The sequence below is a fragment of the Eumetopias jubatus genome, unplaced genomic scaffold, assembly GCF_037043125.1.
Source record: "Eumetopias jubatus isolate StellerSeaLion01/CBP00866 unplaced genomic scaffold, mEumJub1_p1.0 scaffold_3, whole genome shotgun sequence".
Taxonomy (NCBI): domain Eukaryota; kingdom Metazoa; phylum Chordata; class Mammalia; order Carnivora; family Otariidae; genus Eumetopias; species Eumetopias jubatus.
In genome coordinates, this window is record NW_028274809.1 from 7,941,898 (window position 1) to 7,957,441 (window position 15,544).

At 38.0% G+C, this 15,544-nt stretch overlaps 1 protein-coding gene across 11 annotated transcripts in view; it reads right to left on the reverse strand.

Annotated features, from left to right (window-relative positions):
• Nucleotides 1-15,544, reverse strand: part of GIGYF2 (GRB10 interacting GYF protein 2) — a 146,656-nt gene that overhangs the window by 43,792 nt on the left and 87,320 nt on the right. For 10 of the 11 annotated variants that reach the window (XR_015767833.1, XM_088021498.1, XM_088021499.1 and 7 more), the window contains 6 exons: nucleotides 12,079-12,296; nucleotides 11,824-11,986; nucleotides 11,552-11,740; nucleotides 8,887-9,083; nucleotides 7,749-7,908; nucleotides 715-881 (listed from right to left, as the gene is read on the reverse strand). Coding sequence is in view for 10 of the 11 variants with exons in the window: in XM_088021498.1 (XP_087877624.1) it covers nucleotides 715-881; nucleotides 7,749-7,908; nucleotides 8,887-9,083; nucleotides 11,552-11,740; nucleotides 11,824-11,986; nucleotides 12,079-12,296 (1,094 nt within the window). In the remaining variant the exon portion in view is untranslated. The remainder of the gene's footprint in view (nucleotides 1-714; nucleotides 882-7,748; nucleotides 7,909-8,886; nucleotides 9,084-11,551; nucleotides 11,741-11,823; nucleotides 11,987-12,078; nucleotides 12,297-15,544) is intronic. The other variant, XM_088021497.1, reaches the window with a different exon arrangement.

The following is a 15,544-nucleotide window of genomic DNA, read 5'->3' on the forward strand; positions in this document are numbered from 1 at the left end:
AGAAGCCCAGACGCAGCTGCAGAGGAGTAAGATTTCCCCTTCAAAGGTATTCCAGTGTCAGTGTACAAGGGAGGTTACATTATGATCCAATTTTTAGTTAAAATACCAGTAACTTATATTTAAAAAAAAGAAAAGAAAAAAGTATTCAATTCAAAATATTCCAAAGCACTAGAATTTTTTATTAGTAACATTTATTTGCTTTAAGGTAAACCTAAAATTTAGGAACTTCATGAGTCAGAAAACAAGAGGCAAAAAGAGGTAAGGGAAGGGGAGGAGAGGAGAATGTGCATCCTAATTAGAGGCAAAAAGGAACTCTAAAAAGTCAACTTAATTGAAGCACAGTAGATAAAGGTAAAAGCTCGAAGTGAGCTTAGAAAAATAAGGAGCCAGAACATGTAGGGCCTGATAGGCAAAACAGGATAAGATGTTGTTTTTTATTCTATACCTGCTGAGAAGCTACTGAAGGATTTTGTTTCTTTAGAATTTGGTGGGGGGGAGGTGGGGGGAGTGGGGTTGAACACAGGTATTTGAGTTTTGAAAAGATCGTTAGAGCTAGGTATGCAGTCTACAATCCAGACTGCCCATTGCCGTTTCAATTACTTTCAAAAAGTGCAGTTTCTTTCTCATTAGATGCAACATCTGGGTTGTGTTTACAAAGAGAAGCAAGGGTTTCTTCGTCTAGTATGTGTTCTGGGTGAGCTGTAAGGTACTTACCATATGAGGAGGGGGAGCTGGACCGGGAGAGAAGGGAACCCTTCCCCACATTTTCATGATATCACCAAGAGGCTGGAAGCTTTCATCACATGCTCTCTTCACCAATAAAGACATAGTAAAATAGCCCGCCTGAAACCATTCCGCCATCTCCTGATTATTGAAGGGACCTATAATAGCACCAATTAAACAGAAGGGCAATAAAAATTCTTTCAGACTGAAGAGGAAAAAAATATTTCCTGAATCTGATCCTTATCCAGAGGTACAACTTGTTTCAGGTGACACCTGTCAAATATTTTGTATGATATTTGAATTTAATCCATCTCCAAAGGTAGTAAAAATAGGGCTTCTAACTAATAATAATAAAACACAACAGAAATTGTTTTGAAATAAGATTTCTGTCTATACATCCCAAATTCTCTGTGGGCTTTAATTATTTTAAGGAGCATAATTGTCTACATCTCACTCAATCTCTACAAATTCATTTATCAGAAAAGTATAATAAAACTGAGAAGAGTATGTTTGTTACTTTACATTACTAAGGCATAAAGAATATAAACATGTAGGGCTAAATGTGCTTTCCTCTAATTTTCATTTTCTGCCAGATTATTAAAGGTTAGCAAAGTATAAATAATAATCTATTAAATTAAGATAATTTACAATTGATTTACCCAGGTATGACTAAATCTGGCCAGAGGCAGGGGTGCGATGACACTCTCAAGATGTTTTTACAATTAAAAATCAAATATTTTATACATAAAATTAAGAAATGCACTCTGATCCATAACCATTAATTCATTCATACAGCAACTATTTACTGAACACCAATTATATGGGTCTAGGCAGTGAGAATACAATACTAAATAAAACAAATCCCTAGAATGTCCAATCCTAGGAAGATGGAATAGATGTACTTGTCCCTGCTCCTCCTGCTAAATTCAACAAAAAACCCTACACATTATATACAAAAGAAGACTGAAGAGTAGGGAGAAGGCAGACTGCCTAGAACCTTGGGGCCTAAGAAAATACATAGTGGTGAATTCCCTGACTTTTCATTTTACCTCATGTATCTCAGATTTGGAGAAGAAGCCAGTAACAAAAAACATGACTCAATATGTACAACAATTATATGCTATGTACAAGAAAGTCATTTCAAATATAATATAGGCAGCCTGAAAATAAAAGAACAGAAAAAGATATATTATGCAAGCGTTAAACAAAAAAACAACAAAAAAAGAAGACTAGAGTGGCTATATTAGTATTTGATAAAGCAGACTTCAAAGAAAATTACCAGAGACAGAGAGGGATATTATATATCAATAAAGGGTCAATCCACCGATCCACAAGAAGACACAGCAATTGTAAAAGTGTATGCACCAAACAAAGCTATAAAAATATATGAAGCAAAATCTAGTAAAACTGAAAAGACAGAGAAATCTCCAATTACAGCTGAAGACTTCAACACCAGTCTCATGACAACTGACAGAACTAGACAAAAAACCAACAAGATTATAGAGCTCAACAAAACCATCAATCAACAAGGTCCAATTGATATTTATAAAACGCTCCAAGGACAGCAAAATACACATTCTTTTTAAGTACCCAAAGACCATACAGCAAAAAGAACTATATCCTGGGCCATAAATAAATCTCAATACATTTTTAAGAACTGAAATTATATATCATGTGTTTTTCAACCACAATAAAATCAAGCCAGAAATCGTTAACAGAAAGGTAACAGGAAACCAAACGCTTGGAAACTAAACACACTTCCAAATTATCCACGAGTAAAAGTGGAAGTCTCTTGGGGGCCTGGCTAGCTCAGGCAGAAGAGCATACAACTTTTTTTTTTTTTTTAAGAATTTATTTATTTATTTGAGAGAGAGAGACACTAGCGAGAGAGGGAACACAAGCAGGGGGAGTGGGAGAGGGAGCAGCAGGCTTCCCGCCGAGCAGGGAGCCTGATGCGGGCCTCAATCCCAGGACCCTGGGATCATGACCTGAGCTGAAGGCAGACGCTTAATGACTGAACCACCCAGGTGCCCCGAGCATACAACTCTTGATCTCAGGATCTTGAGTTTGAGCCCCACTTGGGTGTAGAGATTACTTAAATGTATTTTTTTCAAAAGTAGAGGTCTCATGAGAATAAAAAGAAATACACTGAACTCGGGGGTGCCTGGGTGGCTCAATTAGTTAAGTGTCCAACTCTTGATTTTGGCTCAGGTCATGATCTCAGGGTTGTGAGATCAATCCCCGCGTCAAGATCACATGCTGTGCATGGAGCCTGCTTAAGATTCTCTTTACCTCTCCCTCTGCAACCCCCTCACCTCTCTAACTTTAAAAAAAAGAGGAGGGGGGCGCCTGGGTGACTCAGTCGGTTAAGGGGCTGCCTTCGGCTCAAGTCATGATCCCAGGATTCTGGGATCAAGCACCGCATCAGGCTCCTTGCTCAGTGGAGAGCCTGCTTCTCTCTCTGCCGGCCACTCCCCCTGCTTGTGCGCATGCTCTCTCTCCTCTGACAAATAAATAAAATCTTAAAAAAAAAAAAAAGTACACTAAACTGAATGAAAATGAAAATACATGTATCAAAATTTGTGGTACACAGTTAAGTGCTGAAAGAGAAATTGATGATACCAAATGCTTACATTAGAAAAAAAAAGTCTTTCAAATCAATACTATAAGCATGCACCCTCAAGACCCTAGAAAAAGAAAAGCAAAATAAACCCTAAGAAGAAGGAAAGAAATAAGAGCAGAACGCAATGAAACTGAAAACAAAAAAACAGTGAAAAAAATCAATGAAACAAAACTGATTCTTTAAAGAGATCAATAAAATTAACAAATCTGTAGCAAGACTGACAATGACAAAAGAGAAATGAACAAGTCACCAACATCTGGAATAAACCAGGGGCTATTACTACAGAACCTGCAAACATCAAAAAGAGAATAAGGGAATACTCTTAACACATAGATTTGACATCTTAGATGAAATGGATGAATTCATCAAAAAACACAAACTACCAAATCAACCCATATTAAATCAGTAATTTAAATAGCTCCTGTAACTATTAGGGATATTGAATTTGTGGTTTTAAAATTCCAAAAAAACGGGGCATTTGTCTGACTCAGTGGGCAGAACATGTGACTGTTGATCTCAAGGTCGTGAGTTCAAGCCTGGCCCATGTTGGGCATAGAGCCTACTTTAAAAAAAATCCCAAAAGAGAAGTCCCCAGATGGTTTCACTAGGGAATTCTACAAAACATTTAAAGAAGAATTAACACCAATTGTAAACAGTCTTCCAGAAAAATAGGAGAAGAACTAATTCCCAGTTCATTTTATGAAGCTAATTACTCTGATACTAAAATCAGACAATGAGGATACCAAAAAAACTACAAAGCAACATCCCTCATGAACACAGACACAAAAATCCTTAACATTACCAAATAGGATCCAGCAACATATAAAAAGAGTTATACAGCATGACCAAATGGGGCCTACTCCAAGGATGCAAAGCTGGTTCAATATTCAAAATGCAATCAATTTAATCCACCAAAGTTGCTAAAGAAGAAAAATCACAGGATCCTATCAACATATGCAGAAAAAGCATTTGAAAAAACCAATACCCAAACTCTCAAAAAATAAGGTACTTCCTCAACTTCATAAAGAGCATCTATAAAAAGCCAGCAGCTACTATTACACTTAATTATTTAAGACTGAATGTGTTCCCCTTAAGATAGGAACAGAGGAAAAACAAGGCAAGTATGTCCGCTCCCACCCATCATACTGTTGGAATACATAAGGCAGCAAAAGGAAATAAAAGGCATAGATTGGAAATGAAAAAATAAAACTGTCCCTATTTATAGATGACAGTAATGTCTACAAAGAAAATCCTACGGAATGTAACAACAACACACTCCTAAAACTAATAAATGAGCTCAGCAAGGTCAGAGACTAAAGACAAACACCCAAAATTCAATTCTATAGAGTAACAATGAACACAAAGACATTGAAATAAAATTTACAATTACTCAAAAAAAAAATCAAGTAGACATAAATCTTTTTTTTTTTTTTTTAATTTTATTTATTTGACAGAGAGAGAGAGAACACAAGCAGGGGGAGTGGGAGAGGGAGAAGCAGGCTTCCTGCGGAGCAGGGAGCCCAATGTGGGGCTCGATCCCAGGACGCTGGGATGAGCCAAAGGCAGACATTTAATGACTGAGCCACCCAGGAGCTCCTCAAGTAGATGCAAACCTAATAAAGCATGTGTAGAATCTATGCTGAAAACTACACAAGTTCATACACTGGAAGACTCAACATGGGAAAGATGTCAATTCTATTGAAAATGATAAAGAGGTTTAACACAGTTCCTATTAAAATCTCAGCAAGATATTTAAATACAGGTTTTTGAATACATTTATATGGTAAATATAGACAAGACTATTCTAAAATTTATATGGAAAGGCAAAGGAACTAGAAAAGCTAAAAACTGTTTTTATAAAAATAAACTAGGAGAAAAAAAAACCGGGAGGAACCAGTCTACCCAATTTCAAGACATTATATAGCTACAGTAATCAAGACTATGATATTGGTGGAAAGAGAGACACACAGATCAGTGGAACAGAGGAAAGAACACAGAAACAGACCAACATAAATATGCCCAACTGAATTTTGACAAAGGTACAAAAGGAGTTCAAAAGAGGAAAGATGGCTTTTCAACAAAAGGTTCCAGAGCAACCGGACATCTATCAGCAAAAAAACTTTGATCTAAGTTCCATTCATTACACAAAAATTAATTCAAAATAGATCACAGAGTTGGGGTTCCTGGGTGGCACAGTCAGTTGAGCAGTCTTGGTTTTGGCTCAGGTCATGATCTTGGGGTCACGGGATCAAGCCCCACATCGGGCTCCCCGCTCAGTGTGGAGTCTGCTTGAGACTCTCTCTCTCTAAACTAAATAATAAATAATAATTAATTAATCTTTCAAAAAAACGATCACAGGCTTAAATGTAAAACAAAAAACTATAAATTATTTTGGAAAGGAAATTTTGGGATCTGAAGCTAGAAAAAGAATTCTTCTGTCTCAGACCTAATACCAAAAACACAATCCATAAAAGGGAAAAACTGATCAACTGGACTTCATCAATATTTAAAACTTTTGATCTGTGAAAGACTCGTTAAAGAGGATAAAAAGATACAGACTGGGAGAAAATATATGCAAACTACATATCTAATAAAGGACTAGTATCTATATATAGAAATCTCAAAACTCAAAGGTAAAAAAAGTAAACAATCTAATCAGAATACAGGTTAAAAAACATGAAGAGGGTGCCTGCATGGCTCAGTCGTTAAGTGTCTGCCTTCGGCTCAGGTCTCCCTCTCCCACTCCCCCTGCTAGTGTTCCCTCTCTCACTGTGTCTCTCTCTGTCAAATAAGTAAATAAAATAAACTATGATATACCCATATCAGTGATGTACTTCTCAGTTAAAAAAAAACAAAGAAACACAGGGGCACCTGGGTGGCTCAGTCTTAAGCGTCTGCCTTCGGCTCAGGTCATGATCCCAGGGTCCTGGGATCGAGCCCCGCAACGGGCTCCCTGCTCGGCCGGAAGCCTGTTTCTCCCTCTTCGGCTCCCCCTGCTTGTAGTCCCTCTCTCACTATGTCTCTCTGTCAAATAAATAAAATCTTAAAAAAAAAACAAAAAACAAAACACTACTAATATATGTAACCACCTGCATCAATCTCCTGAGAATTATGCTGAGTAAAAGAAAAAAAAAAATTTTTCCATTTGATGGAAATAGATTCCATTTATGTAACATTCTTGAAATGACAAACTATAGAAATGGGGAATAGATTAGTGGTTGCCAAATGTTAAGGGAGTAGATACGGATGGGAAGGAAATGGACGGGGCTATCCAAGGGCAACATGAGATGGATATGTTTTGAATCTTGACTATATCAAAGTCAATATCCAGGCTGGATACTATACTACAGTTTTGCATGAGATTACCAGTGCGGGAAACTGGGTAAGTAATACATAAAATCTCTATTATTTCTTACAACTGCATGTGAAGCTACAATTATCTTAAAGTAAATTTAATTAAAACACACACCCATGTGTTTTAAAACAGAGTCCTCAACTTGGAAGCACACTTTGTCTCTCCAGTTGCAATCTCTAAAACATCAAATAAATGCTTTTGCTTGTTTTACCAAAAACAAAACAAACAAAAAAACTCACATACACACAGTCCTGATCCCATGCACCTTACATTCTACAGAGATGTAAACAGATCATGAATAAATATATCCAGAGCCAGGCGGTAACAGATGCTATGAAGGAGAATAACGGGAAAGGGTAAGGGGACTGAGTGTGGAAAAGGAGTTAGTATGCTGGAAAGAAGTCACAGGGTACACCTGGTAAAACAGTATCATGAAACTGACACTAACACAGTCAACCAATTTCAGGTTATAATGAAGATTTCAAAAGCAGAAATGAAGAATCAACAAATGTCTTTTATAGCATTTTCTCCCCATTCTAATCTAACTTGTATTAGATTAACTTATAATATGTACAATCCTTTCTCCCACATTTTTAACAGGTCTTTATCATTTATGATGTCAACTCCACTTCAGCAAAACATTCAAGTAAGGTCTTCCAAGACCGCTGCCATCACCTTTTTATGGGAGGGAAACTGAAGTACAAAGAAGATAAAGAATTCAGCTGCCTAGTTAACCAGCTGGGTAGCCAGAACTCAGGGGTCTTGAGCATTTTGTTTACATCCCTATTATATTAGTAATCAACATTCCACCTTGTATTCATCAAATGATTTCCAGTGGACTGCCCTCCCCCCTCCAAAATTGTAAAGTACCATGGGAGGAGCCTACAGAAAAGCCATACACACACACACACACACACACACACACACACACACACACGAAAACCTGTAAAAATGGACTGTTTTCAACTACTATGCAAATTAACATTAAATAATGACCATCTTACAGAATCTAGAGGTAATGGCTTCAAGTAGAATGGAACAAGCTACCTTGAATTTCTCCCTGAGGATCTTTGTAATACCACTTCTGCATTGCTTCATGCATCAATGGAATTGAGACTCCCTTAGCTCTGTGCTCTTGCAGTTTAGATGCCAGTCTCTCATCATCTAGTGCACTGTCTTGAAGATAAGCCACCATCTTCTCAGCTTGCTAATAGGGGGAAAAAAAAAAGGATTGAGGAAACAAATGATCCCAAATTAATACTTGAACACATAATAAAAATGCCTACCTTTTTTGAATGACTTGACCTGTGAAAGGTTATTACTGTGCAAGAAATATGGCAGGCAACCATTTATTTCTTCCAACAAGGTCATATAATATGTACTGTCCCCATTTTATGGAGGGGGAAACTAAGGCCTTGGGAGGTCAAATCTTGCTTCAAGTCTCAAAATTATTAAGCAAACCAAACTGAGATTGAAACACAAACTGGTATGGATGAATGCCCAGGCTTCTAATCAACACACTAGTAAGATTACTTTTTAAACTAATAAGCCATTGGTAAATCCTGAAGCATATAAACTAAACCTGTCAAAACATGGGTGTGAATACAACAAAGACTCAATACAGTTACAAATAAAATCAAGTTTTACTGAGACACTGCCCTCCTTTCTTTCTCTCTTCAAGCATTTCCTGCCACCAAAAACCACCCCACCCCGAAAGAAAGAAATTCTTCTATAGAAAGCAAGCTATCATTTACTTTACATATAACAAAGGTATATCTAATCTTAGGAAAATCTAGAGACATAAATAAAATGTTAAAATCCTGAGTTTAACTATTTTCCCAGTTATACTTTAGGCAAAAAATGCAGAAGACGCTATGCCCATCCACAGCTGCTTGTATTTGCCATTTTTGGCATTCCATTAATTTCCAAAAAGAAAAAAGAAAAGCAAACAGCTAAGGGCAACCTCAGAAGAGAAAAATAACTTGACACAATGACTACTACATAGCAGAAACTTATAAGCATGAAATGATTTGAAAGACAATTACTCATACAAAAAAATATTAGATTTACAAACAACTTTTCCAGTACATAAAATCTAGCAAACAGAAGTTCCATTTCTGAATATTCATTTAATGCTTCCAAATTTTATGGCTGTTTGAGAAAAAAAGGGGTACATGATTTTTACCTGCTCCAAATGTTTGAGACCCTCTTCATCATCTGGCTCTGTGGAAACACTGCCCATCCCAGGCGCACCTACGACCGGCGTTTCAACTGGCCGGGGGGCAGGATTAGGATTGGGAACAGGCGGTGGAAGTATGAGGAGAGGAGAGGCTGTATCGGAAGGAATCTGTGACAGGGGCTGCTGGACATCAGAAACCAATTCTAAAGGAAGAAAACACAGAAAGATGAAAACCCTTTAAACTGTACAGACTCCTATGAAGAATGTATCATCAAGTTGGGCCGTTCACTAAGTGGGCTCAACAGAACTGTGAATGTGTCAGGAACACTGCCGATACTGCTTATGGAGAAGTGTAATATTTCTCCCTACAGTGACGGAAGTACCTCTACAGAATGACACAACCTAAGGATTAAAAGATATCTACAAGGTCCTTCTACGGTGCCCGCCTGTGTCACTAGAGCATCCGCCCAACAGTTATAGTCTCCCCCTTGAAAACAATCGGTCTAATCCCTTCTTTATAATAAGTCTCCATATAGCAGACCATTAACAAAGCACTGCAAATCTTCTCAAAAATACCGTAACTCATCATCAAAACTTTGATTACACATATCTGCAATTATCTTGAATAAATACCTATTTCAGGTGATAATTAATGTAATTCAATACAGTACACTCTTTAGGATAATGAAGAGCATTTGGGAGTCAACCTGGACAGTGCAGGAAGTTCTTCTCAATAAGAACACAGGCTGCAAAAGAGGTTCTGTGCTGGTCCCTATTTCTAGCCTCTCAGTATGCGGGCTAAAGAAGGGAAAGGGGATGGGAGTAATTAGATACAAATGCAGTTTCCCCTTTGAAACCTTGTTCGTTCAATTACAGACAGCTTCTCCAAATTCCTGTTCCTGTCCGGAACTCTTTCCTTTCTTTGCCAAACTTCTTAAAAGAACAGTCAATATACCACCACCCCCCACACCTGCTACACTAGGACTTCCACTTCTACCCTCCCAAAGAGAACAGTGCCTTAAAGTCCCCAAATCCAATGGCTTTTCCTAGTCCTCTTCATCTGACCTCAGCAGCCCAATCCTAAACTGAAACCTCCCTTCCTTACTATCCCTTCACTCTAGGCCACTCTTGCCTCTGAAGATTTTCCCTGGCTACTCTTTACCTACCCTCTAAAAAAAGGAATTTTCCCCTAGATGACAAATATACACATGCTTTTTCTCCCTTCCATTCTTATCAATCTGGAGCTTTAATCTTTAATGCATATCTATGAATACACATTCTGGACTCCATCCTAAAATCTCCTAGAGTAAGGTCCCAGGCATCTACATTCACGAGAATGAACCACAGGTAATTTGGGGGCACATCATAACTGAAAAATAACTACTAATATCAAACAGGTCTCAAAATGGACAAGTCCCACAGTGCCTGACAGACATTCAAATACTTGAATTCACTCACTAAGCTTTGTTCTAGACATAAAACTCTGAAAAGATATCCCTGGTTTAAGCCCTCAAAATATTAGTCTATTAGGCAAAAAAGATAATACAAGCATATCTTTATAATATCGTACTGCTATATCAGGAATGGTGCTGGTTGTTTAAGAAACAAGAGAAGATCGCTAACCTAGCTTGGGAACTTGGGGTGGGATGGAGTTTCAGGCACAGAGAACAGCCCGTGCTAAGGCAACGAGACAAAAAAACAAGGCACATTTCAGGACCTAAGAGGCTGTGAGGCTGGGGAACAGAGTACAAAGGAGACAGAGATGGCACTGAAACCGTACGGAAGCAGGCAGATGCCAGGTCATGCAAGGGCTCACGTGCCATGTTAAAGGTGTGATTTCCTATGGTGACTCAACCAATTAACCCTTCAACATCAAGCATTACAATGTCATTTTTAACTATGCGCAAGAAGAAACATGGAAGTAAACATTAAAACTGCCTACTAAGCTATATGAGCAAATTAAAATCAAAACAGTATCATTGGAGAAGGCGATATACTTTAAGCTTATTCTCTAGCAAAGATGGTAGGACTTCCACAGATCCATCCATGTTCTTTTTGGCCTCTTTTGGAACAACAGCAATTTGGTATGCCTTCTGGACACACATCAACCACTATAGGAAAGGAAGATACCTGTCTGATGTGGGGATCAAATTACTGCAGAGGATCCTAAACCCTGTCTGCTCAACTGATACCAAGGTGGCTATGTCATAACACCATAGGAAGTAAGATTCCTGAGTTGTACCCTTGCTTCTTCTAACTCTGTTTTGGTGAATTCTGGGAAGAACAAATACGTGGGAAACACCATTTGACGGGGTTTACTGGTAAAATAATCTAATCCAATAATTTACCAATAGGAGAGGTTCTACAAGGCATAAACAGAAGCCCATCTTATCAGTGATCACTGGCCTGCCTGAGGAGAATCCTGTTTTATTTTTTTTAAGATTTTAAAATTTATTTACTTGACAGAGAGAGACACTGCCGAGAGAGGGAACACAAGCAGCGGGAGTGGGAGAGGGAGAAGCAGGCTTCCCACTGAGCAGGAGCCCGATGCGGGGCTCGACCCAAGGACCCTGGGATCATGACCTGAGCCAAAGACAGACGCTTAACCGACTGAGTGACCCAGGTGCCCCCAGAATCCTGTTTTAGCTTGTCTACTCTCATAAATACATACCATCCCCTCTGCTGGGCACTTTGGTTGGTAGGCTAGTTTCCGTCTGACTCTCTTCCTCAGCTTTTTCCGTTTGCTCAGTTTGGGGTTCCTCTTTCCTCTCAAACTGTGGTGCTTCCTGAGGCTGATGGTCTGAAGGAGTACCTGGTCTAGCAGACGATGAGGAAGTCTGGGATGTTTCCTCACTAGCTTCTGTAACGTGAAGTATTCTTAAATTAACAACTTAGGAAACTTCTGGTTTGAAGAAGAAGGTAAAAGACAAAAATGAGCCTTACCAACTCCTACTCTATCTGTCTTCTCTCCCTCTTTCCTATTTGTCTTATCGGGTTCTTTGGCTTCTTCATTATGGCTGCTCTCAGAGTCAGAGCACTCCCCACCTTCCTCTACAGGCCGGAAGTCCATCTCCTGCTCTTCTGGAATCGGCTCTTTCTGTACTTTCTGTATCAAGAAAATAAAGCCAAAGGTCAACAATACCTTTGGCTTTGCTGGCAGGTCAGTGCCTGTCGTAACATTTACAATAAAATTCTTACCTTTAAAGAGAGGAATGCTCCAGAGGAGTCAAATGTGCCCATCTCTTCTTCAGCATCCTCTAAGCACCACTCAGGCAAACTATCCCGGTCATCGTCTATGCTTCCACTGCCAGAGCGTACCCGTCGGTAACCCCGTTCATCATCCCGATCTCGAAAATCAAACTCAAACCTTCGCCGTCGCTCCATGTGTTCCCGCCAGCCTGCAGAACGAGGGCCATCTGGGATGAGGAGGATACAAACCTTAGGAAATTTTTATGACAGTATTTGAGAAAAAAAAAATCACGAATACGAAATAAAGAAGAAAAGTATGACTGGCTGTGAATTCAAATGATCAACCTACTAAAGAGAAAATTGGGCAAATTAACTGAAATTCAGAGCTCAGCATACGTATGACATCACTAAGTGACAAGAGTGGTTATCTTCAGTAAGTACTGAGCCGCACAACATACTCTAAAGCTTTGAAAGATAATTTTACACAAATCACTTTTAAAGGACACTTGATTCAAAGTATACACTTTGAATAAGCTTTAGGTATCTGACTGAAATGTCGATGAGTCATTCACATGGCATACTCCTAGCCCAGGCTTATAACACTAGATATCTCTCCACACTGAAGTCCATGCCTTCCCTCTGGCAGGCCTTAACACATTTCTTTCTTCTCATGAAAATATCATTCTTGATGTATAAGACCAACTCCCTGTGGCAAATCCTAATATCAAACTCATCATGCCTATTTGCTAGTGCCAAGATCCCATTTGTAATTCTGATTCCCAACAAAAAGGCACAGAATTACAGCACTGGCAGATGTCAGAGATATTATATAGCCCCACTATTCTAATTTTATAGTTTAAGAAACAAAACTCTGACAGAAGTAACTTGCATTGTAGCAAAGCAGAACTAGAATCTAATTCTGCATCCTCTACTGCTTTTTCCACAATAGCATGCTTACTTTCCTTTCCCTTTACTCTCATCTCTTAATTCTCCCTAGGGAGTTTTTATTTCTGTATAATACCCCCAGGGACATTCCAAAATCCACCCCAGCATACTGTTTATTATATCTACTTTCCAACAGAAAAAATACTGCCTAAGAATAAAAGATGCCAGTTAAGGTATTTTGTTTTTCAAGAAAGGGGAACTCTTGTTAATATCTGACAAACCTGAGTCTAAGAGAGTCTTAAAAAGAGGCAGGTTTTAACCTATTAAAATTTTCTTTGACTGCTTTCTCTGTGGGAGATACACAAAAGAAATGAGCCAAAAAATTCAATGTTCTTACTACTGAGGCCCAATTTGCTAAAACCAGCAATCTAAAACTCAAACTGAAAATGAGAAGGCAAAACATGAAAATGCCCAACAGAGGTAGCTACTTATAAATCACTCACAAAAAAGGTAAGAAAACATTATTCCCATCCTCCCCCATCTTTTACCTACAACAACTATTATATACTTCTATGAAAACTAAAGAACTTTATATCCAGATTGCTTAAATGCAAACCTAGAATCATTACTCAAAAGAAGTACTCATGATCAAATGCTGAATTCCAGAGCACTCCCTCTATTACTATCATTTCTAAACCGTCTGTTAAGTATGCACCATGATAGGAATCTATCCTTCTAGGCATCTGGCTCATGTTTTCCTCTTACTGAGTTTCTTAAGTTCAGCTCCCAGAGTGGATGCTTTGCTGTCCTTAATCGTCCCATCTCCCATACATATCCAGTTTTGAGCCCCACTTAAACCAAATGGAGAAGACACATCCCTAGCTTATGAAGACTAACCACTGCATTTTAACGTCTTACAATATCAGAATAAAAGTCTGCTACAATTTTTATAATACAAAAATTAGTAAAACCATATTTAAACATTTATTAATCAAATCATAAAAGAATAACTATAATCTAAGAAATGTTAAAGAGTAATTTATAACAACTGATATAATCAGACTTAACTTTTAAGATGCTGGTTGAAAAAACAGATGGTATTCTTTTAAAAAACGTTTATTTCCACTGTTTCTTCAGCCCCATATATTACCCCAAACTGTCTTTTAAAAATATATCAATAAAAAATTGGGGGAAATTGTTAAGTTAATAACAAATAAATCAGACATGGAAATTGAATATCAGAGAGAAAGATTTAAGAAAAAGAAAACATATGTCCAAAATCTAAGTTGTTGGGGTAAGGAAGGTCAGTGGTAGAAAATACACTAAAATTTTACTTTGTTTAACTAACTCTCTTTAATAGAATCGGTATCAGACATTTGGGCTCACAAACACTGTTGGTCTTCTAAAACATTCACCTTGTTTGTTTTTGATCCGCTGGAACTTCTCTTCTCGCTCAGCCCAGACCCTGTCCATTCTTTCACTGAATGCTTGTTGGGAACATAGTCTACAAACCCTTTTGCTTACAGGCAAGCTCAGCACAAAGTGCCGTGATGCCTTGAAGAGAACTATAACATCTGGTTGCCCAGCACACAGACTCATGAGAATTGCCTAGACAGGTGTGATGTGAACAATGCCCACTCATGACAGAAAACTCACCTAAGAGGCAACCATGAGGAGTTGGGGTAAAAGCATCAAAACTCTATACAAAGATTAACTTCACCACGTTTCTACCTATCCATAACTACCTAAAGCACTCTGAATGTTTTTCTAATGTTTACTCAGGCTGAGACTAGTGATTTTGCTAATAACTTGATTTTAAAATGTAAATGAAAACAGTTTAATTATGATTTCTTCTACTAAAAGTTAGCTTCTTTGGCATATGGTTGATAATGAAAATAATGTTATGCACATGAAATTCGTAAGGCAAGTATTATACACTCTCTGTGCACTTCGGTTCTGCATGACCCCACGATTCAAACTACAGTGGCATCTGATTATCATGAGGCATGGAATCAGCACTTTGGTAGGGAATGAACTTTGACACAAAGCACCAGTGTCTTCAATTACCAGCATATCTAATGTCAGGGAAGAACAGTTTGAAGCATTCTTAAGAGTCAAACAGAAGAACTTACAAAACCACTAATCACTACTATTCTCTCTCCTTTTTCTAAAGTTAGGACAAAAGAATGAACTTATGATTATGTTTTTGACCTGGGTTTAGAGTTTATCCTTCAAATAAGCATAAATCACTTTTTCAGGACAAAAAAAATTGAAAGAATAAATCTTTTATTATACAGGAAAAGTACCCATTTTAGGGAGAGCACATATTCCTTAGTGAGCATATAATTACACATTTATAAGTTTTAAAGCATGCTGAAAAAAATACAAAGATTTAGTGTTAGACAAAACCTGATGGAGACCCTCTCACGTTTTTTGCAGTTAAAGACAGGTGCTTCCCATTAAACCACACTATCTGCTCCAGAAAAATAAAAATGATTTTCATAACTGAAGAGATACAGGGAATCTTCATACTGAAATTTTTTTGTAGTAATAAGACTGAGTGTGAGAACATAAATAATTGAGTCCTCTC